Here is a 23,687-nt window from a genome sequence, read left to right on the forward strand (position 1 = left end):
CCGAGTTATTGATAGTTATCCACGTTATTGTTCATCACCCACGTTATTGTCTGTTGAGATAAAGGTTTAATCACTCAAGTTCGAGGTACCTCGGAAGGCACCAAGGCAATATATTTCAGCGTTGCAGAATTGTGGAAAGGAGAGCAATCCCTGACACAACTTATGCTCGGTATCATCAAGGAATAGATATCGATATATTATATGATAATACACTAAGCTTGTACAGTTCATTTTATTTCAATGAGCATTGCAGGAATGCGATTTTTCCACACATTCTACGTCATGCTACTGTGAGTCTATTAGAAAACGCTATTCAGTGAAAGATCTGAGCGAAATTATTTATCTATTATCTATTATTTATATATATATTTATTATTTATCAGCTTTCAACGATATTTATTTTTGTATTGTATCTGTAGTGTATTTTACAGAAAGAACGCGCTCATAGCGTATCGTAGCCCAATATGGACTATCTTCGAACTAGTCGTACCAATTATTTTGGGCATGATCTTACTACCAATAATAACGTTTGGTAGCAGTGTTTCTTCTATGGCTACAGTTTTAGTAAGTTAATTACATTAAGAATATCTTTTTAGATGAAAGCGTGTGCTGATGCAAAATAGTTCTTTAGCAAAATATGAATGGCTCAGCATCTTCTGAAAGAAACTTCAGTCCTATATCTTGCTCGTTGATCCTCATGTTTTATGTGTAAGTTTAGATCGGAAAATTGAAGAGCACTGTGATTATGTTCAGTTCAGTATTGTGATTCTATTTTTTTTTAGCAATTCTGGTCCAGACAAGGACGACATAGAAATACTCCTTAATAACACACCCATGGTTGGTATATTGGATATGTATGTATAATATATGAACATGTTGTATAGCAGCAGAATATGTCCAAGCGCGCTAGCGCTAATCGCCTTCGACTGAGAAAGGATGTATCATAAAGGGGTGTGCTCACATCAGACGCATACGATTGACATCATCACATTACATCCATTTGACCATATTCTGCTCATGACAAAGGTGTCAATATATGCATGATTGTCGCTAAATGTCATGATTGCCGCTGAATGTGTATACGCATGATTATCGCCACAAATAGTCATAATAAAAATAAAATAATTAGTCACTAACCAATTCACTTGAAGGTGCAGCATACCACGAATCTGACATGGTGAAGGAATCCGGAGGAAGAGCTAGAGATGGGGTCGTAGATTGTGGGATCAGTGGTGATTCCGCTAATCTCTTCTTGATTGTCGTAAGAAATGACGTAGAAACAGCTTTGGTTACTACGAGGTACGCAAGAACCCTCCTCTTTCCACACGTCACGATCCTATCAGCAGCCTATTTATTGATTTTACTCGGATAGGCTAGTGAGAAGACATCACTGATCATGGACCGATCACACTCGGATGCGGCGAGTGCACAAAGGTGGCGCGTTGCGACTGAAATCATCCTGAAAAACGTCGTCTTCCACGCGGTTTTTTACGACAATCACGGAGAGATGAGCGGAGCCACCCATGATCCCGCAATCTGCAACCCTAACTCATGATTTTCCCTCGGATTCGTTCACCATGTCGATTACAACAGATTCGCGCGTGCTGCCTTTCAAGTAAGACAAGATGAAGTGCCTGGTGTTAGTTGATCCGCTTTTATTTGCCAGCGCGTTCACTTCAATTCACCTGAGGTTAACGCTTGAGGTTAATGAACCCGTATCTAACCTGTACAATGACTTGCGGGGGTAGCCGATGTATCAAATAAGTGTTTCTATCCGCCCAAACTAGTCTGGTATCAATTTATCGACCCGGAGAGATGAAAAGATGGATCAGCGCTAGAGCGGTTTCGAACCATCAACCGTCCAGCCACAGCTGAACGTCTTATCAATTACGCCACACCCGTCCACACATTCATTTCTATGAAATAAATTTTGAGCTGATTAAAAAAGACGTAACCACATTCGGAATTTACTATTGATTCACTTCACATTAGGTACAGGGTCGCCTCTATCTTTGTAGTTACTGAAGTAGCTTCTTAGAAAGAGAAAAAAAAAACCAAGCTGCTACTCATCAGATCGACGTTTCCCATTTGAATAAGATTTTTTGATCAATTCGTACTGAAAAATTGTTATTTCAAATGTTCCACACATTCTACAACTAATCATTCAAATCTCTTTATAGGAAAGGACCAGGTTTAATTCTTCTGCTGTTATGATTGATTATTTGGAGATGACGAAGTTAGTGTTTCTTGGAAGCTTTATTGGAATTTCCATTCACTCATAAATATCTACGAGAACATTCTTTATAGGTCGTTTGGAATCGAGTTCATATTGTTTAAGGAGAAGAGACTTGTTTACAAGGTATATAATATCGATGATTCGGAAAATGTGTTTGCAGTGAGCGCAACCACGGAAGTGTTTTCAACGTAGGTTCCTTTTGTTCCCAATCAATATCACTCTTCTTAGTCCGTCAGTGTATCTCTCTTACTGACGGCAACACCATTATTTTTCATAGGTTACAGTACTATTCAAACATAATTGAGCTCAGCACTATTCAAACATAACTGGTTTGCGCAAAAATACCAACTTTCTCGTTTTTTTTTACGATATAATGTTTGCAAGTGATTGTTTAAGCTTCCTTGTGTGTGTGTGTGTGTTGAACGGTGGAAACAAGAACTGATAAAATAAATTGAATAGTCGATGAAATCTCTTCATTCCCATCCAAAATCAGATGCATCCAAGATAATCAGCAAACGTTTGTCCTTATGACGAAATAAGTACAAGATGATGTCCAGGTATGAGTAGACGGTCACATCCGGCCGTGGAGGGTTTCCAGAGACTCCATTTCACCTAACAAGAAGACTTGACCTGACCTCCGAGAAAACCCTTTCGAGACGTATCCGTCACCGCACCAGGGCCGTGCGAGATGTGGAGTCACTCGTAGTCGAACTTCGTCTCACCAGTCGAGTAAAACAAATAGCAACACGAACTAACTGACTGGTTTATACAATTGCAAGCAAGCCCCTTCATATAGAAGATTTCCGCTTCCGCTTATAGGGAGGTCAAAACGTCATGAAGCACGTTGCAGTAGCGCAAGCGGCTGCGGTCGAAGCGATGCGGTGAAGCGTTGCGCTTAGGATCGAGGAAGGACCCAAGCCAGCTTAATTCTTCGTTGCTGTTCGCGTTAGTCCCACCTCAATTCCAATCGCTTTCTCCACTGCGCAGCATTGAAGACAGCTGTTTACGCAGCTTCGCCGTCTTTCTAACCCTACTGTATGCCGTGGGATGCATGTAACTGCTGGGGCTACTTCAAATTCAAAATAGTGAAATCATTGAGGCAAATGTATTGAGGCGGTTAACCACGGTAACAACGACAGTTCCGGACCGTGCACTAACAATATAAATATTCATAATTAGCTTAAGTGATGTGCCTGCTCGATCGATCCGAGGTCCGGATTCGGCCAGCTGAAGTTGAACGTGTGGACGTATTCCTGTAGGGATTGATCAATGCCGTGCATTTTTGTCCTTTATAACTAATATCCTTTAATATCCTAATGTCCTTTGTAATTATAACTAGCATATGTGAGAAGCGCTGTAAGTGAGGTTTAGTCTAGTCCAAAAACGTATGGAAGGGGAACAACCCTTTAAGGCTGATGTTTCCGCTTAAAGTGGTGATTATTGCACATGAGTTTAGGATTTTTACTTCACGAACCTCAGTCGCAAAACCAGTACTCATTTCATCGCAACCACACTGACTTTTTATTGTGGCAATACCATTTGCCTACGCCTCTCCCCTTAATGACATTGAACCTCCTCCGCTAAAGTCTTGAACAGTAAAGAAATTCATTGACATAACATTGGACCTGATCCGTTATGCGCATCCATTGTAATCAGGGTAATGTTGTCTGATGATTCTGGGGAAAAATTACCATCATTTATGAAATGTTTCCACCGTAGTTGACATAATGTCACACATGGAAGCTGAACGAGCACTCTCAACACTATCTGCACTCGAATTATCCTATGACTTCTTTGTCGAGGATATTTCAATCGTTACTCTAATAAAAACATCTTCAAGTGTTGTCGGCAGGAGGGAATGAACAAATCTAGATTTTTGAGTAGGGAAGGAGAACGTCAATAATATAAAAAATATTCCTCTTTCCAACTGCAGCTGTTCTTTGCCATTTTTATTCATAAAAGCATTTGAAGCATAAAAGCACTTCATAAAAGCATTCATAAAAGCATGTGCGGCCCGAACTCGTAAATCAATATTGCGCTTTAAAAAATTTGCCGAAAAGAAGACACTTTGAAATAGAAACTGTTCAGGCAAACTTCCACATATAATCTAATCCCCATTCCTCCGAGCCCTAAGGACGAAGCAATTGCTGTCCTTCAAGTATGTCTCACACTCGCTGTTGAAAAAAAGGTAAATCGTTAGAAACTCTCGAATTAGAACTTTTGGGGAAAAATTCGTTGCAAAATTCTAAGTTTTCTTTCGACTTTTCTGTCTCCTAGAAAAATGACATAAGATGCAGACGGTTATTGATAATGTTGATGATGTTTAGCATAAAATAACGTGAACGAAATCATCGTGCTGATAAAGATAACGTTTCACTTCAGATCTGTATACTGTTCGCTTCTATTTAAGTAGAAGGTTTCATTCGTGTTTCCGCTTTCTAAGGAATGCATGTTACCAACGTGAGGCGAAGATGCAAGGAAATAGAACGCGGAGGAGTCATAGAGGTGAAAAGCAACGTGCCTAACGGCCATGGCTATGAAACGGTTGCATCGTCCCATTTACCTTTTGCGACATGCACACGAAGCTACTGCGCGATACTACTGCACTGTGGCGCAGCAGATCCACGCCACTGGACCCGCGTCACCGTTACTGCTTCACATCACATTCACATTGCCGGCGCACCAGCAACAACAAGGACCCGTCTCACCCCATTTTATAGCTATCTGGCGCCGGAGCAACAATCCGACGCCATGGGATTGGTGTCTCCGCCTTTTACTGCTCTACAACGCCGGGGCACCAATCCAACCCTGTTGGACCCGTCGCACCCCATTTTATAGCTATCTGGCGTCGGAGACCAAGTGGACGCCGTGGGATTTGTCTCATTCTCCTTTTACCGCTATGCAACGCAGGCGCACCAATTCGACTCCGTGGGACCCGTCGTACCCCGTTATTGGAATTTCGTTCCACCCACACTACACACACACACACACACACACACACACACACACACACACACACACACACACACACACACACACACACACACACACACAAACAAAAAAAAAAAAAAAAAAAAAAAAAAAAAAAAAAAAAAACAAAAAAAAAAAAAAAAAAAAAAAAAAAAAAAAAAAAAAAAAAAAAAAAAAAAAAAAAAAAAAAAAAAAAAACAAAAAAAAAAAAAAAAAAAAAAAAAAAAAAAAAAAAAAAAAAAAAAAAAAAAAAAAAAAAAAAAAAAAAAAAAAAAAAAAAAAAAAAAAAAAAAAAAAAAAAAAAAAAAAAAAAAAAAAAAAAAAAAAAAAAAAAAAAAAAAAAAAAAAAAAAAAAAAAAAAAAAAAAAAAAAAAAAAAAAAAAAAAAAAAAAAAAAAAAAAAAAAAAAAAAAAAAAAAAAAAAAAAAAAAAAAAAAAAAAAAAAAAAAAAAAAAAAAAAAAAAAAAAAAAAAAAAAAAAAAAAAAAAAAAAAAAAAAAAAAAAAAAAAAAAAAAAAAAAAAAAAAAAAAAAAAAAAAAAAAAAAAAAAAAAAAAAAAAAAAAAAAAAAAAAAAAAAAAAAAAAAAAAAAAAAAAAAAAAAAAAAAAAAAAAAAAAAAAAAAAAAAAAAAAAAAAAAAAAAAAAAAAAAAAAAAAAAAAAAAAAAAAAAAAAAAAAAAAAAAAAAAAAAAAAAAAAAAAAAAAAAAAAAAAAAAAAAAAAAAAAAAAAAAAAAAAAAAAAAAAAAAAAAAAAAAAAAAAAAAAAAAAAAAAAAAAAAAAAAAAAAAAAAAAAAAAAAAAAAAAAAAAAAAAAAAAAAAAAAAAAAAAAAAAAAAAAAAAAAAAAAAAAAAAAAAAAAAAAAAAAAAAAAAAAAAAAAAAAAAAAAAAAAAAAAAAAAAAAAAAAAAAAAAAAAAAAAAAAAAAAAAAAAAAAAAAAAAAAAAAAAAAAAAAAAAAAAAAAAAAAAAAAAAAAAAAAAAAAAAAAAAAAAAAAAATACATACATACATACATACATACATACATACACGACAGACTAAGCCCGTTATTACATAGGATGATGTTCATTCCAAGTCATTTTATAAATTTTCAGAGCTTTGATGAGAAGATTGGGTTTGATTATGAGATTGTCAATGTAGTGTCGAACGAAGATTCTACAGTTAGGGGCCCATTAACCTTTCTTTCTGGAGGTATGTACTGTTTTCTTACGTTTTCTAGTTATACTTTATATATGCCACATTACACTTCTTTAGAAACCTTATTTCTTAAGTTTACATCAGTTTAGAATCAGCTCAGGAATACAATGTCCTCAAACGTAATTTTGACTGTTTCGTGCATGTGGTGGCCCTACTTTCAGTAAACGAAGTCAGACGTCTGAGCATACGCACGAGCTATGTAACATGGATTGCTACGTACGGAAATCTAGGCTCCTGTAAAATGTTCACATAAACATGCGTACCAGTTTTCTCTCATTGCAGAAAAATCTCCTCCAGATCTCTTTCAGAGTCTTATAAGTCGAGTATCCAGGTGGATTATGAGATCTTTGACATCCGTTACGTTTTGCTAAACTAAAAGTCGCCTTTGAGTGTTTACAAACAGGCCATACTGTCCTCACCATCACAATATCGCCCAACATCACGGATCGCCTAATGCTGAACGCTATACCACCTAGTTCGATAGTTTTGATGAGAAGAAAATATAATACTCCCGGCTGCGCGATGGCTGCGAAGAACTACAACAACAAAGCTCGAAAATATGAGTTAGTGGTTTCCATATGCGCCCACGCATAACTAAATTTGCTACAAAGAGCATGTGCTAAGACCTCAAATTCGGAATCGTAAATGCTCGTATACCTACTAAGTCACTGAAGATCATAACAAGGGCGCTTTCCATGACAAGATTGGCATGTTGATGTCCGGTCTGCAAGCGGTGGTCGTTAGAATTGACGCTCAAACGAAGATGACACACTGAAAACAACCCAACGCGCTTGGAAAATGATACTATTTTGCGGTGCAAACGTCATGCAATGGTAACTTCTCATCGACATATGTTAACCAAGCAAACCTCAGTCTCGCTTCTAGATTTGAGAAGAATCCTCAAAGCCATCGGCTCATATGGTAATACTCCATAATAAACGGGTTCAAATGGAAGATGACAGCTCCTAAACTAGTTTGACTATGTATTAGAAGAAAGATCTTGTATTAGAGGCGTGTGATGCTTTGTAGCTCTCTTGGGGATAACTTCGGATAATCTCGGTGTCCTCTCGTCCTAAAAATACACTTCAAAAGAAGAATTCATAATACATCTTCATAAAACATCACTTGCAACACAATCCGGAAGCTATTGAGGAGTTCCGTTTGATACATACGTGTGGCGAGGCGTGGATAATGCTGCAGCGGTCCATCAAACATCACGAGGAAGCCATCCGTAATGAGGGGTTGGCTTTTGTCCTTGTCGCTTTAGAATCGCATGTTCATTGTCACAAAAGTGTTCGAAATGTGTAAATGGTACATGGGATGTATGCGTTTAGATTTTTGGGCATTAAAACAGCTTTTAACTCTTCTCATCACGATCCTCATCCTGTCCTCAATTCGCTTACCGTCAATAGAATCCCGGGAAGTCCGTTAGACGAGTGGACCCTTCGTAGTTAATGACATTATGCGAAGACACGGGACGTTGCTCCGTTGATATCGTCCTAACAGCATCAGGATGTCTCACCTTATCCCGAAAGTATAGCAATAATAGTTTCATACAGTGCTAGTTTGCTATGAGTCGCCAACCTCGTGGCAGAACTGGCTGGAGCCTATAGATCTCGCTTCCATTCATTCCAGATAAATGCAAGCAGATGTGGGTTAACAACGAGAAATAGAATGCAAGAAGCAGGTAGAACTCGTAAAAGAGTTCTATTATCTCATGGCCATATGTTCAGGTGTTCTAGCGGCCACAGAGTCCCAAAGAACACTGTTTTTTTTTTGTTTTGCATCAAACAATCGAACCATTGTAATGGCTCTTCTTCAATACATGTCTGAGAATTACTTTTCTGGCTCTTTTGGTACTGCTATTGCTATGGAGCCAATTTGCTAAGACAGACCCTATAAGACTTGCTACCCTATAAGACTTTATTCTTACGCCTCAATCGTTTTAGCTTACCGTCCACAATACTTAATTAATGCATAGGAATTTAACTATATCATGCATAATTTCCTATTCCAGCGCTACCAATGTTACTTATGCCAATAGTAATGCACACAGCTATGACAACTGCATCAGAAAAAGAAGGAGGAATGAAGGTTACCTGCGGAATTTGATCTGAATAAATGGATCTTCTTGATATGTCGTTGACATTTTTATTCTTAAACTTCCAGGAGTTTCTCTTAGTGATGGGTCTCGACAGAGTAACAAATTTTCTCGGAATTACTGTATTCTCATTGCTGAAAGTCTTACTGGTAATCGCAATCATAGTGAGAAATTTGATATTTGAGATACCGGTACGGTTTATTTCATTAAACAACAATTTTGGGATCTGATGCGAGTTTTTTTTTCCTTAAACTTGACAAATCATATTCAGCGTGCTATGTTACCAATTCTGGTCCCTTCTCTCTTTTTATTCAGTCTCGGCATTGTAATGATGGGGATGTTGTGCGCGGCGTTCGTCAAAACAAGCAATGGGGCGTTAACAGGTGAGTGCAACAAGTATGAACTTCAATTATCCCTTATTAGTTGCTTAATTCTATTTCAGTATCTATGTTGGTCCTTATTTTGATGTTTTTCGTCCAGTCCATTATGTCAAATATATATGATACCAGTTTTATACACTACTTGTGTCACTTGGATTTTCTTGTTGCATACGGCAATGTTCTAAATAGCTTGCGTCTGCACTATATGCGAGGTAATATTTTTTACGTTTCCCTTCTGATGAAATAACACTGATTATCATATTCTCAATAGAAAAGTACTACTCGTTTTTCTGCAAATGAGCTCTAAACTAACAATTTTTCGAACTTTTTGTTTACAAGACGTTTTTGGTTCTACGAGAGCAAAAAATTTTCTGAGCACATATATTCCCACGACTGTTTAATGTCAAAGTGGATATTTGAGTGTCCGACCATCTAACTTGCGACCAAAATGCAAAAATTGTAAGAAACAATAGCTTTTTTTATCCTGCATCTATTGCTACTAAGAAGCGACAACTTTTTTTCTTATCCCTCATCTATTGTTACTATTCAACTTATGATACCATATCTAAATTTTTCTCGATGGAGGTCTCTAGGGGTATTTGACCACTATCACGAATAGAACATTGATTTCACAGGAAAACCGCTCTAAGAAATTAGCAAAACCAAATTCGTTCGTTCGGAAGTTAGATGTCGTCTACTGGGGTAACAGAACAAACCAAAAACGAAACGAAATGAATAGCAATTGAACATGAGCACAACACAAATACGAATTAAAACGGACACAATTGCTCAACCCTGTCGCGGAGGTTGAAAGCGACCTCATCCTCCTTGCCGCCACAAGAACTGTCGCAAGTGTTCGTGTAGCGTTTGGTTATATCTCCGTACGTCTATTTAGCCGTCATCGTAAGCTTCTGCCAATATAATCCGACATTCTACGTACAAGCACTGTTCCCCGGATTCACGAAGTGCCTCGCTGCCTTTAAAATTAGCGACATTTACCTCAGCAGTGTTGAACATCCTCGCTTCACAATCATCAAAAAAGAACGACTAGACCCTACTTCAATCACACCGAATAACCAAACTTTCTGCTTTTTCCATTGCAACCCATATTGTGTTGTACTTTCGGCTTTTGACCAAGGTCTCATCAACTTGAACGCGAATTCCAATACTCTCAATATAAATACGATTTTGTCGGTACTGCATCAAAAAAACCTCCGTGACATTCAAATTTTAAGTGAGCGTCAAGCGTCTTTGAAAACAAACCTAAAGTACTGGCATCTACAATCGAAGTGTAGCCAATGCCAAGCTCGTAAACGAAAACGTCCTGTTTCCATAATTTTTGAGCCACAAATAATTAAAAAAAAAATAAAGAAATAAGCCGAGGCAATTATTTTGCTTGAGCTTTTTATATAAGTCGTTCAATGTAAATCTTATCAGTTCACTCTGTCGAGTGTTCATCCTGAACAAACCGTGGAGAAATAACTCGCCAAGCTCCGTTGTCTTAAACGGAAACCGCTCGCGTACGTAACGCGTCAGTGGGAGGTGGGTGACGGGGGGAGTACGCTAACAAAAACTGCTACGCACGGCAATAACTAACAGTACCTGCTGCCATGAAATTAATGTTCTGTTCGTGATCAGCGGGGTTGGAAACCCACAAAGACGTTCGTCGGGAAAAACTTTGGCGGCATACCATAAATAAATACTGCTGATCTCTTCAATCGCGTCAAATTTCAACCATTTAGTGTTTTTTAATGGACTTAGGACTTTAATGAAGAGGTTCTTTTCTTACTTAGAACAAGACTACATTCATAAATCTGAATCTAGCACCTTTTCTCCCTAAGTATATCCTTTGAAAAATCCAAAAAAAAAACAATCAGTACCCCATTATACTATCTAAAAACGGGCTCATTCTGTCACTTGTGTTTGTGTGTGCGTTTTTGTGCATGAAAGCAATGAGAGATGTTCCACATTAGTGCACCGGCGCCAATAACCGTTTAAATGAGATGGAATGTGTCCCATGGCGTCGAATTGCTGCACTGAAGACAGGAAATTAGCTTAGTCGGGTCCCACAGTGTCAAATTGATATACTGTGGCGCAGCAGTACCGTGCAATAACTCTAAGTGAATTTGTCAAGAAGTAAATAAAAGGTTGTGAATCATTTTATGGTTGTGAAAGCTGTTGTGTTGCATTTACCCTGTGTACTAAACCGAATGTCTATTCCCACCGATCGTTTACCTCACCAGGTTGATAACTTCCTTTCTTCAGGAATGGGAAGAACGCCCATAGATGGCTGCTTAAATATGTAGTAGCTAACCTTTAAAATGATCCAGCGTAGAACCTTATCTTTATCAGTACGACGATGACGTTTAAATCATTTCATGTTAGCACATCATTCCCCGCTAATTACTGAAAGATAAAAGAAAATCATGCTCTGAATTGTGTTAAAACGGTATTGAAGGAAGATATGTAGGTGTAAGATCAAATTTGAATACTTTCCAAATGTAGTACTGACGCCCTTAGGGAGAACCGTTAAGCCGTCATTCAGTTCATCATCATTTCATTAAAAAAAAATAAAACTTCTTTTAAAAAAGTGTACGAAAAGAAGCTCCGTTAGAAAAATGCAAAATCAACTTAATGGAAAATGCCACTAGTTTTAATTTCTATAGATCACTGAAGGCAGACTGCGCGTGAACTACGAGAAGTCTGAAGAACAATTCAGCGTTCACAATTCCTGAAATTTTTGCGGATAATTTATGTAGATTTCAAGCAACTACGAGTCGAAGAACTTGATAATTCCTATTTCCGTTTCCAAGCGGATCAGGGTAGCTGCTATTTGGTTGCCACGAACTCCTCCTATATTTTTGACAACTCTGTATATCAGGGTTGTAGGGCGGTTGTAGTGTAGCGGCTAGAGGTTAAGCTTCCTGTACGATCGATCGGAGGTTCGAATCCGCCATAATGCTCACCAAGCCTTTCATCTCTCCGGAGTCGATAAATTGGTACCAGACTTGTCTGGGAGGATAAAAATTTGACCTGACACATCGGCTAGCCCCCAAAAGTCACTGTATAGGCAAGTTCGTGAACCTCAAACGACTCTGAATTGAAGCGAACGTGGGGGCGCATCCCAAGCGGATTGATTAACACCAGAAACTTTATCCTTTATCCTTATCCTGTAATATCAGAGAGTTGTGACTACCCCCCAGTATTGGCTTGTAGTTATACAATTTTTACAGTTGTCCGTTCAGAAAATAACTATCTTCACAAAAACGACAAATCTTTTTTGTATGCGGCAATGTTACTAATAATGATGTATCATTTCAGGGAAGAACAAGATTTATTTGTCAAAACTTTTCTTATACGATGATATCATTGACGTGGGCCCATCGCTGACTCTCTTCTTGATTACCATTATTCTTATGATGCTCCTTGTTCTGTTTCTTGACTACATATCATTGAAATCGCTCTTACCTTGTTTCTATGACAAATTTGGCAAAAAGGCATGTTTTGTCTCGATCTATCTTTCTGCGTTTTGTTTTTTTTTCTTACGCAATTTGTCTCAGCATCAAAAACCCTGAAGTTGAGAATGCTTCCGTTGAGGAACAATGTTTTGCTTAATCTATTTCTAGCTTGTTGATATCAAAGCTTCTGAAGTTGCACAAAGATCCTCCTGGCACGAAGAAGCAGAAGGAGTCGGTGAACCGGCTCTCGATGTTGACTCTGTGAGCAAGATTTGGGAAACAACAGGCGAAGTGGCTGTCCGTAACTTCAATATGAAAGCATATCGTGGACAGGTTACCTATTTTGCTTGCTACTTAGAGAATGAGATTATATTTCTTTGGAAGTCGCTGTAATCAGGTGATACTTCCGTAATTTTGATCGTTTTTTGATCGTAAAGGAGAGGTACTACCGGAACAACACCGGTGTGACCACAATAGTATGACCATAACAGTGAGTCAAAGCAAAGGTTTAGTCGTTCAAGCGAATGTATAAAAAGAACTTCACATCCACTCTACAAAGCTCAGGCTGTTTTTTTTTGTAGAATGGCGAAATCCCGCCTGTAAAGTTACTGTACAACTCTCGAAGTACCTTTATGTACTGAGTAGGGAAGCCTTGGTTGTCCAAGGCTTCCACGACCGCTTCCGTCTCAACAGAGTCGCGTTGCCCTATACATTCTTACAAAACTCTCCTGAAAGAGTTCTGCTTTAAATGCTTGATGGCTTCAAAGTGACATCCTTCATGAATGATACTGAGGACCCCGCAGATAGCATATGCTAGGCGCTTAGCATAATTCTAAACCAGTTGTTCAGATATGTTCCTGTCCAGTTTTGTACTTCCAACAACTTCCTCGAACAACTTCGTAGTACCACATTCGAACGTGAATGTGTCATGGACACTTTTGACTTTACGTCGCTCCATACAAAACGGTGTCGCGCTGCAGGCTGTTTAAAACTGCTTACGCAGCACCAACTTTATGTAAAGATTGAGCACAAGGCAAATAATGACGTTGATAAATTAGTTCCTAAATTGTTCTTTTTTCCGATGGTCGAGACAGTACTACCGACAGCTTAGAGGCCTGGCTAGCTACGGTACATAGGCTGGTACCCACTCTCGCCATCGTTTTCATGTGGAAAATCGAAAGCCCATTTTGGACCGCAAACCGCTGGTGTATTGTCGCTGCATAGATGATTGTTGCCCCATCTGCCCAACACAGTACGTCCTTCAATCTTCTCAGTCAGTAGTTCCGGAGATTAAGTTCACAATGAAGAAACCGGTAGAAAACTAGTCGCTCAAGCGAATGTAAAGAAAGAACGTCACATCCACTCCACCAAGTCTGCTAATTTTAGGAGCTGTTGTTACCCATGTCTTTTCTTGCTATAAAGCAACTTCATGTACGTACAAATCTAATACATAGGTAAGTGAACACATTGCGTCAACGTTGGGTTCCAAACAAGTTCCCCAAAATCACCATTTGTGCCAATATTGGGATTATTCCACAAATACGGGGGCGCGTCTACACTTGACTGACATCTGCCGCATTGGCCCTGTTTATACCAAATGCAATCAGACATACGCTCTGAGTATACGCTCTGCTCATACGAGCAATGTAACTCGAATAGTTATATGGCGGGAGTTACCAAGATATTGCACAAGGGTGCTGCCGTGCATGAAGGGGTGAACGCTGAACTGACATTGTCGGCTGAAGTACTCGGGTATCGCTGTCCATATTCAGTTTAGACGAATTACCAAGCCTTGCAGAATACGGGATAGTGACGGTTGGATTCTCTGCGAGCTGTAATTATAAATTAAGAAAGTTTTGCTGAGCACTGTTCAAGGATGACACACCTCGGCAAATGCGGAGAATCGCGTTAGGCAATAGTACTAGTTCGTCGATTAAATCAAGATTAGGTTGAGTCAATCCCACAATTAGGATATGGAAGGAGTGTAGTTCAAAAGTATCAACGTGATCATTCTCAAAACTCCCTAGCACCCCAAAAAAGACATGTGAAACAGTTAACGACACATCTTATCACGCTAATAGAACGCGAACAATCCCTCACAGTTCTCTTTTAAGAGACATTTCAAAACGTCGAAGTTAAAAAAAAACATAGTGATCAAAAGGGAAATCATGTTGAGACTGCAATATCGATCAGCATTCCAGAACGAACGTGGCTGCGTAAATGTAAATTTGTACACAAACTGCTCAATTGGGGACTTTTAAAACCATTCCCACATACGAAATCGATTTAAATGTACAGCTTTTTTTTTGGAATTTTTTATTTTATGGAAATAGACACTGATTAGGATAACTAATGTGAAATTGTGGTCACTCTATGTGTACGTTGTTACTGCAATACGATAAAATTTTTAGTATATGAGGAAATTTTATAGCTTTACTGATGAGACAATGAAATGAAGTATAAGTAGAAATGATAGATTATACTGGACAAATTATTATAGTTGAATTCCAAAAAATAACACCATTTTCCATTGTTGAATACATAACACCACGTTTAAGGTAACCGTACTTTTGGGGCACAACGGAGCAGGAAAGAGCACAACTTACGCAATGATTTGTGGTACAACACCAGCAACCGCCGGTTCGTATTCATGTTCCAAAATAAAAATTTAGGATTGCTTCTCTGATTATCTACTAACTACTAAGGCAAAATTTGATTTGTCATCGAATATTCAACTATTATTCCTTTTTAAAGTGCTTTTATGTCTTACCATCTGCGGACACTCATTCACTGAACAATTACTAAAGTCATTCCCTTTTTGACAGTTTTTCTCACCTTATCAATAGGTCTTCCGAAAAAGAAAAAAGTCCGTTGAGGTAATACATTCAATATTTCGATATATCCAAAAACTTACAGGAACAATCACAGTTCTTGGGGAACAAATTTCTACGAGTATATGTGGGATGCGTCCAGCCGTTGGATTTTGCCCGCAAACGAATTGCATATATAAGAAGCTTACTGTAGAAGACCACCTTTGGTTATTTTTCATTCTGAAGGGAGGCAAAGGTGTTTGGAAAGATGAAGCCGACCTTCTTTGTATACAGCTGGATATGGTGCATCTTTCGAAAAAGGTTAGTTACAGTTTATTTAGCCAATTAACCGCTAATTAACCAGTGGAAGAATATTTGAACAGCATGTCCCTCAACTGATTAACTATTTATTTGCATTTTTGCGCTACTGTTTTGCTATTTTGGGACACCAACTGATGAAAATCAAGCGCAATCGCTGTTTTCGTACTGTCAGGTTCTTCGATAAGAATCGCGTTATTCCTTACACGCTCAAGAATGCTAAATGGAGTAACGTCTATTTTTTAGTTCCATTTCTTCAAAGGTCTCCTGGATGGCTTCAACTACTCAACCAGTTATATCTCTTAAGGCAATGCTTTCATATCTTACGGTCTCTCAGCTACTTCACAGTCCAACGTGTCTTGACTGCCTAACGTCATTGCTTACAAGCAAGAATTCACTATGACCATGAACTAATTCTAATAATTAACACTTACAAAAAGAAAGATCTAAAAATTACTTAACGAAAAGAAAAAACATCTGTTAGCTTTTTGCAACATAATGCAACAATGGACTAAGTTTATTTTGTGTTTGTGTGATTGGAGATAATTATTGCGCAAGATTATGGGCTGCCTCCAATTAAAAGATCACCATTTAGAGCAGAAGAAGAACGGCGAAGACAAGAGAACTCAATCGCTGAGCAAGTGCTCTTATCTATATATACCTTTCCATACAATGTATAAACCACCGGCCCTCAACCCTACTGTCTGTTGTATACAGAGACAACACGTTTTGACTGTTTCCAACATCAGTATACTCTGTTTTGGAGCGTTTCTCGAAAAAAAAAACACACCAATCTTAAGCTCAATATTGCGCAGCGTTGAGACGTACATGATATTTGCAATCTTTGTGCACTTAGGAAAATCAAGGTGTTTCGTTGACATCTTGAGGATGACTGTCTATATGTGTCATACTCCGCTGTGTCATACTCAATGAGTCTAGAGACAATATCGTTGTCTTAACAGGGTTTGAATTGAAACAGCTGGAATTTATGAGGGTTACCGAAAAACCTCATTATGTGCCTCAAGAATGACTTACCTGTACGTCTAGTCCTGTACAATCTTACAAAACTCTCCTAAAAGGGTCCCTCTTTAAATACTTGATGGCTTCAAAGTGACATCTTTCATAAATGATACTGAGGGCCCCGCAGATAGCATATGGTAGGCGCTTAGCATAATCTAAAACCGGTTGTTCAGATATGTTCCTGTCCACTTTCGTAGTTCCAACAACTTTCTTAAACGACTTCGTAGTACCACATTCGAACCTGAGTGTGTCATACGTTACGTCGCTCTATTCAAACGATTTCACGCTGTAGGCTGTTTAAAACTGCTTACGCAGCACCAGCTTTATGTAACGTTTGAGCACAAGACAAATGATGACGTCGATAAATTTGTGCCTAAATTGTTCCTTTTTCCGATGGTCGAGGCAGCACCACCGACAACTTAGAGGCCTGGCTACGGTACAAAGGCTGGCACCCACTCTCGTCATCGTTTTCATCTGGAAAATCGAAGGCATATTTTGGACCGCAAACCACTGCTGTATTGTCGCTGCATTGGTGATTCTTGCCCAATCTGCCCAACACAATACGTGCTTCAATCTTCTCAGTCAGCAGTTCCGGATTAAGTTCATAATGAGGAAACCGGTGGACAACTGGTTGGCTTTCTTGCATCTGCACATCTGCTTGAAGAATGGGATATTGAAGGGTAAGCGATATCGGAAACCAAATAACAAAAACATCCTGATCCATCCCAGTAAAATGAAAAATCCGTTATTTGACTTTAGATAGCATGTACAGAACGCCCGCAAGTGTAGTACCGAATAGCCAGGGAAAAAGTGGTCAGTGAACTGTGGTTTGCCTCATAAAGTGGCTATATCCAATGGGTACCCGACTAAAGACCATGTTACTCGACAGGCTTGACTTCCCTCCCGAAGGTCCAGGTTCGTAGTGTATGGCCCACAAAAGATTCCGCTTTTTCTGCCCTACATTTCTGAGCAGAACAATGCAGAGCTGATTAGCAGGTCCACAGAATGACATGAGGGTTGTGGAAATACCACCAGCAAGTCGCAAGTGTCAGATGGTACGCAATAATCCGCATGACCGACTCTGCACAACTCCCAGCCGTGTGGTTTGCCCATATGATAGGAAGGTGACTGGATCTTATGAGGATTGGTGGTCATATCACGTGCAGGCTGTGACGATTAGATAGAGGAAACGAGATGCTCACTGTGTATTTCAGTAAAGGAGCATCTAGGTGGAATCGCAAAATCTTAGTCTAAACCTCATGAGAACTCCGAAATAGAGGTTGCGATACTCGTACACACAAAGCTAAAACCATACGTCTGACGGCAACTGTTAGATCAAGGAATGACCTCAAAATACTGTAATCGTTGTTATATTTAGCTCCTCAAACTAGGACATTGACAAGAAAAAAAACTTTCGAATTGACTTAACAAGAACTCGAATCCTACTTATGTCGTTTTGATGATTCTAAGCTAAAGAAGTTCCAACGAGGACTACTTTACTTGAAAAAAAAAACTTTTTAAAGAAAGCAGGAAAGCTTTCTGGAGGAGAAAAGCGTAAGCTATGTTTGGCAATGGCTTTCATCGGTGGAAGTGAGCTGGTGATGTTGGATGAACCAACAGCAGGTCTAGATCCTCAATCAAGAGTAATTGTGAAGAAGTTGATAGAAACGAAGAAGAAGGACAGGTAGTTGATCAGCACTGCAGCAAATATGAAAATTTACCGAAATTTTATCGAGAAATTTCAGAGCCATTGTTTTGACAACACATTACTTGGATGAAGCCGAAGCAATGGGAAATTTCATGTACATTATGTACATGGGAACTTGTATGTGTAGCGGAACTCCAAATTTTCTTAAAGCAAGGTAATTGCTGTGGAAGCGGAAGTGGAAGCCCATTTACATTGGACGTTTCAGAAGGTTTACAATATTTTTTCTTATGTAGGTTCGCACCTGGGATCATTCTTAACCTAGTGTTTTCTCAAAATGTTTCCAAGGAAGTGGTTGATGCAGCAGTACAGGTTTGACTTTAAGAAGCTATTGAACTTATAAAAAATTTGTAGGAAATAAGTAAATAAATTATGGCACTATGAAATCGTATCAAATGGTGTTCCCGAATTATTGATTTGGAATTATTTGTTTCGCTTCACCTAGACACAAGTAAATAAGCAAAAACCCTCAAGCGTTGGATACTGTATTTATTTTACTAGTTCTAGGTTGTGAAAGAACACATTGAAGAAGCCGAAGTTGGTGAAATGAACGGGAAACAACTTCGCATTGAAATGCCGAGGAATCAGCGAGAGAAGTTGCATTTTTAAAAAAACGCTCAACGATATAAAAATAAAATGAAATCTATTTTCAAGCATTCCGAAATTATTTGCTGAACTTGAGAATAAGAAAGAATCGCTTAAAGTTGACAGTTTCGGTTTATCGATGAACGCACTTGAAGAGGCATTTTTGAAGTATGTTGAGGAGAATATTTTTTCTTCGGGAATAATTGAAGTTTTTCGCGCATTTTACACATTTCAGAATAGGAGAAATCGGCGAGAAAGCATCATCGCATGAAAAACCACGAGCATTCTTTCAAGATCCGACAATAATGGATCTACGTAAAGGTGATCGAATTCTGCTATCCTGTGTCGAATAGCATTCTCAGTTCTACTCTTGTTTTTTTTCAGGATTTTGCGAACGAATATTGCAACAGATCTTCTATATTTGGTTTCAAAAAGTCCACAACGCACGTCGCAACATTTCGCTAATAACAAATCAGGTAAATTGAAATTGCTACTTTAGCCTAAAACATAAAACATTACATAACATTCGAAGGTCCGCCATTTCTGTTACCCTTCCAGATAATATTTCCTCTCGCTTTGGCAATTCTAATCGGTTGGAAGGCAGGAAACAGTACTCGCAGCGAAATAACAAGTGTCGAAGGTTTGTAAAGTAAAGTTCTGTTTAAATAATCATGATAAGATTACCATTACTATTCTAACCAGATAATGCTATGCATTACAGATCCCGATATGTCTCTCAACCGAATAAAACGTGGCCGTTTTTTGATATTCGATGCTTTTAATAGCACGGATAAAGTGGAACTCATTGAGAAAGCTTTGGAGAAGTATCCGAACATCGAGGTGAACGTGTTACTTTTTTCCCCATGAAATTATATTTTGAAGCGTTTGAAGAAGTCACAATGGGAACCGATAGTCTGCACGATCGGCTTCAATTTGGAATTGTTTGAGGTTTAAAAACTCGTATGAAACCTTACGGGGCGGATGTAATATAACGGTTAGAGGTTCCGCTTCCTGCACGATCGGTCGGAGGTTCGAATCCGCCCTAGTGTCCACCAAGCCTTTCATCCCTCTGGGGTCGATAAATTGGTACCAGACTTGTCTGGGAGGATAAAAACACTGACTTGACACATCGGCTAGCCACCGCAAGTCATTGTATAGGCCAGATCACGTTCGTGAACCTCAAACGATTCTGAATTGAAGTAAACGTGGCGACGCATCCCAAGCGGATTGATTAACGCCAGAAACTTTAACTTAACTTTATGAAGCCTTACAATGACTTGCAGTGGTTACCCAATCTATCACGCCAGTGCTTTCATTCTCGCAGACAAGATTGGCATCAATTTATCGATCCAGAAAAATGGAGAGTTTGGTCGCCACTTATGCCCATAAAATAAGGGAAATTGTTCAGATGGTTGGCACTTAAGTCCATAAAATAAGGGAAATTGTTCAGAATTTTAATTTAATTTTGGAGAAAGGAAAAGTTTTTGTGCATTTACAAGATTTATGTTGTGTGTAGTTGTATTTAAAGGGAGCGCATCATGAAATTTACGCGGCACGAAAACCCCAAAGAAAGCGAGGAGTATGGGTTGTACATAGAGTACGGAAACCAGCGTGGCTCGTCTTTCCCTAATCGTCGTTTTTTAATCCTAAAAAAAACGACGTGGAAGACAGTGATCTTTCCTACGAAATCGGTTGCAACGCGGAACCCTCGTGCTTGCGTCGCGTCCACGAGCGAGCGGTTAAATATTAATGATGCGTCCTCACTAGCCTATTCAAATAAAACAAACGAAAAAAGTCTCTTTTGAAACCTCGGCATTTGTAGTATTTGTGTTTTTTGTTATGCATTGGTCTATTTTTTTCAAGGCCTGAAAGTTTTTGACCATATCCCATAAACTCTCCTCTCTCTATAATAAAAAAATGTAGTTGCAACGTTGAAGTCCTCGCGCACGCGTCGCGTCCACGAGCGAGCGGTTGAAGATTAATGATACGCCCTCACTAGCCTATTCAAATAAAACAAATGAATAAGCTGAGGCCGAGGCGAACGGAGCATGCAAATGAATGGGGCGTTCTACCGTACCTCGTAGGAACTAAAGCGATTCCCACGCCGTTTGTTCAGGAGGACTGGGGGGAATTTAGCGGCCCTCGTTTGCTTCCGTCAACCTACAACCTAACGATCTATAACCGGAATGTTTACCTTGCGCACTCCTTATGTTTACCCTACGCTCTCCTCGAGGTTTTCTTCCCACGTCCCATTTTCGTCGGACGCTAAATTTAACGTCTTTTAAACGTCGTCGCTGAATTTAGCGTCTTCTAAGAAAATCTCAAGAAGAAAGAGCGAAACGGGAAGCTATTTTTAATGCACTTAGAAAATGGTGCCTTGGTTCTGTTACGAATCTATGTGACATTGCACAAATGATGTAAATCCTATGCAGTACTGAACATATCGCTGTGTTTTTTTTAAAGAAAAAACATTCGCAGATAATTCAGTATTAGAATCTTGATTTTAGATCATGCAGTACAGCTCAAACAATTGGGAAGAACTATGGCCGACGGATTTTCCTTGGGCAGCCGGAGGTGTTATAATTCGGAGCGAAACGGAAGTCTCTGTGGTAAAAAAAAACCTAAAATTATTCCTTAACAACTGTATTGACTATTTTCTAAAAACATTTTCATGCTACTTGGGAGTGTACTGATGATTTGTCGCTGGAAAAAATGCTTCCTACGTTGCTTAGCATCATGGATAATTGATTACAACTGATTTTAAAAGTAACGCATAGGGGAATGGTCGGCGTTGAGATCTCTAGGCGAATAGGAGGAGGAAGGGATGTTGTTCACGACTATGAGCGTGATAATGCTCAATTCCATTCAGTAATCCAGGGCGAAAGCGTAAGAAACAGCCTCTGTAGCACCGGTTCCCCCTACGACGCAACTTTTTGCATGATAGAACGCAAGCAACTCCGCCGTCATCCAACGCTCGCAATTCGTCTAATGTAACAGAAGCAAACGGCAGTAGCTCCGCAATCAGCACAATCGCAGACGCTTGCGCATCACCACCCGTAACAAGTTGTATCGTTGAGGACACCGGTACAACGAAAGTTACTTTAACCGTTTTTTTCTGGATTGCTAGTAGGAGTTGAGTGTGATCACTCCCATACTTCTGATCTTCAACTCCACCCTGATATATTCGTGATGGGATCCTAACATCTTCAATTCCATGGTAGGCTGCCTTCAAACTGAAACTAAAAAAAAAAAAATGGAGAAATCCATATGGCAAGTACATACAACACCTTTTCAGGGATCACAAAACTATTCCTGGTTGATACCCTCATACATATACCATAAAGAGCAGACACTTTTCCATTTTATCACCGACGTCGAATATGCAGCAGGCCAGTGATTTTGTGATTAGATGAACATTTTTACGTAAAAGTGAAAAGTAGCATTTAAAAAAATTAATTCAATTAATTTTAAAAAAAGATGAAGAATAAAATGAATTGAATTTGAGCAATTGTAGATTGAAATAAAAACGGGAAAGGAATAGAAACGAGGAAGTGGGAGTAACATAATCGAGGACGTGTTTTTAACTTTGAAAAAGTGTAAAGATTAGTACTTAAAATAAGTATACCAGGAATCTGACGTAATGAAAGAATCTACGGTAACAGCTAGACACGGGATCGTTAAGTGGGGAGTACGGAGTGATTCCGCTCAACTATCCCTGATCGTCAAAAAAGGCATGGAAAACGTCGTTTTTTCTACGACGATCTGCGCTCCAACGCACCAACCTTGTGCACGCGCCGCAACCGCGTGCGAGCTGTCGAAGATAGATTCATGAGGTCTTCTCATCGACCTGTTCAAGTAAAACCGATGAGCAAGCAGCCGAAGGGACCGGAACGTGCGCATAGAGGATCCTTCTAACGAACCTCGTTGGAACTAAAGCGGTTCCCACGGTGGTTTTTACGACGATTAGGGAAATATGATCGGAAACACCTCGGATGCCGCAATCTACAATTACACCCCTAGCTTTTCCTGCAGACTCCCTAACCACATTAGATTCGTGGTATGCTGTCTTTAAGCGCAAACAGAATTAAAAAATTAAAATAAAAATAAATAATTGAGAAGATTTTAGAATTAGTGTGAATACCGTTGAACAACTCCTTCGGGATCAATCATTTGCGGGTCCTACGGGCAATGTTTTTCCCTCCAGATGAATCTGATACGATTTCATCGATCCCAGAGAGATGAGAGGCTTAGGGTGGTTTCAAACCATCCATCGATCATTCAGTCATAGCGGAACCGACTACCGACTGCGCTACACCCGCTCTACCATTGAACGATGCTGACATTCATTAAAATAATGTTCATTTACTTTGAAAATTTAGATTAAGTATTTATTTTGTATAACTGAGTGGTCCCAGACACTAACTGTTGTCGTTCAGAGGGGCAAAAATTTATAACTTATTTATTTATTCTGTATACCGTAAGATCTGACATTAATACAGCAGAAGATAGAAAGTAACCGAGTCAAAATAACTCATGTTCTATCAAAAGAATGGATATTTTAAATGAATTGCAGCTATTGTTTCCTAAAATTTTGTTTTTCAGGGAATCTCCAGGTGCACGTCATGGTTACGTATATTTCGAAAGATGTCGGAACTCTCTCAATGCTTTTCCTGATCCCTGCTCTGATCTTTCTGATTGCTGTTATGCTCAATTCCACATTTGTAACCCCGTTGCTCGAGGAGCGGTTGTCCAATTTTAGACACCAGGTCCGAAATAATTTGACGGATTTCTATATAATATTCGCAAAAAAAAGAAAAGAAGAAAAAAACGACGTATTTGCACCTCTGGTGGTATAATTTGTCATGCATCCAGAACGTGTTTTTCGACAATTGAAGGCATCAACCCACAAATC

The 23,687-nt window shown here is 38.7% G+C and overlaps 1 protein-coding gene across 2 annotated transcripts in view; it reads left to right on the plus strand.

The window, feature by feature from the left end:
* Positions 1 to 240: 240 nt before the first annotated feature.
* RB195_012171 (uncharacterized protein) overlaps positions 241 to 23,687 on the plus strand; it is a gene marked incomplete at both ends in the record, with an annotated part of 35,263 nt that continues 11,816 nt past the window's right edge. Inside the window, 28 exons of one of the 2 annotated variants that reach the window (XM_064193912.1) lie at positions 241 to 290; positions 432 to 564; positions 632 to 708; positions 783 to 837; positions 2,181 to 2,236; positions 2,308 to 2,424; positions 4,325 to 4,424; positions 6,296 to 6,392; positions 8,416 to 8,492; positions 8,568 to 8,690; positions 8,771 to 8,882; positions 8,942 to 9,091; positions 12,201 to 12,376; positions 12,506 to 12,670; positions 14,896 to 14,977; positions 15,254 to 15,468; positions 18,009 to 18,169; positions 18,231 to 18,347; positions 18,427 to 18,502; positions 18,698 to 18,786; positions 18,845 to 18,943; positions 19,011 to 19,096; positions 19,160 to 19,251; positions 19,334 to 19,415; positions 19,497 to 19,615; positions 21,283 to 21,384; positions 22,071 to 22,164; positions 23,378 to 23,541. In XM_064193912.1, coding sequence (XP_064051495.1) covers positions 241 to 290; positions 432 to 564; positions 632 to 708; positions 783 to 837; positions 2,181 to 2,236; positions 2,308 to 2,424; positions 4,325 to 4,424; positions 6,296 to 6,392; positions 8,416 to 8,492; positions 8,568 to 8,690; positions 8,771 to 8,882; positions 8,942 to 9,091; positions 12,201 to 12,376; positions 12,506 to 12,670; positions 14,896 to 14,977; positions 15,254 to 15,468; positions 18,009 to 18,169; positions 18,231 to 18,347; positions 18,427 to 18,502; positions 18,698 to 18,786; positions 18,845 to 18,943; positions 19,011 to 19,096; positions 19,160 to 19,251; positions 19,334 to 19,415; positions 19,497 to 19,615; positions 21,283 to 21,384; positions 22,071 to 22,164; positions 23,378 to 23,541 — 3,066 coding nt within the window. The remainder of the gene's footprint in view (positions 291 to 431; positions 565 to 631; positions 709 to 782; positions 838 to 2,180; positions 2,237 to 2,307; positions 2,425 to 4,324; positions 4,425 to 6,295; positions 6,393 to 8,415; positions 8,493 to 8,567; positions 8,691 to 8,770; positions 8,883 to 8,941; positions 9,092 to 12,200; positions 12,377 to 12,505; positions 12,671 to 14,895; positions 14,978 to 15,253; positions 15,469 to 18,008; positions 18,170 to 18,230; positions 18,348 to 18,426; positions 18,503 to 18,697; positions 18,787 to 18,844; positions 18,944 to 19,010; positions 19,097 to 19,159; positions 19,252 to 19,333; positions 19,416 to 19,496; positions 19,616 to 21,282; positions 21,385 to 22,070; positions 22,165 to 23,377; positions 23,542 to 23,687) is intronic. The other variant, XM_064193913.1, reaches the window with a different exon arrangement.

The sequence above is a fragment of the Necator americanus genome, chromosome III (assembly GCF_031761385.1).
Source record: "Necator americanus strain Aroian chromosome III, whole genome shotgun sequence".
In the NCBI taxonomy this organism is placed as follows: domain Eukaryota; kingdom Metazoa; phylum Nematoda; class Chromadorea; order Rhabditida; family Ancylostomatidae; genus Necator; species Necator americanus.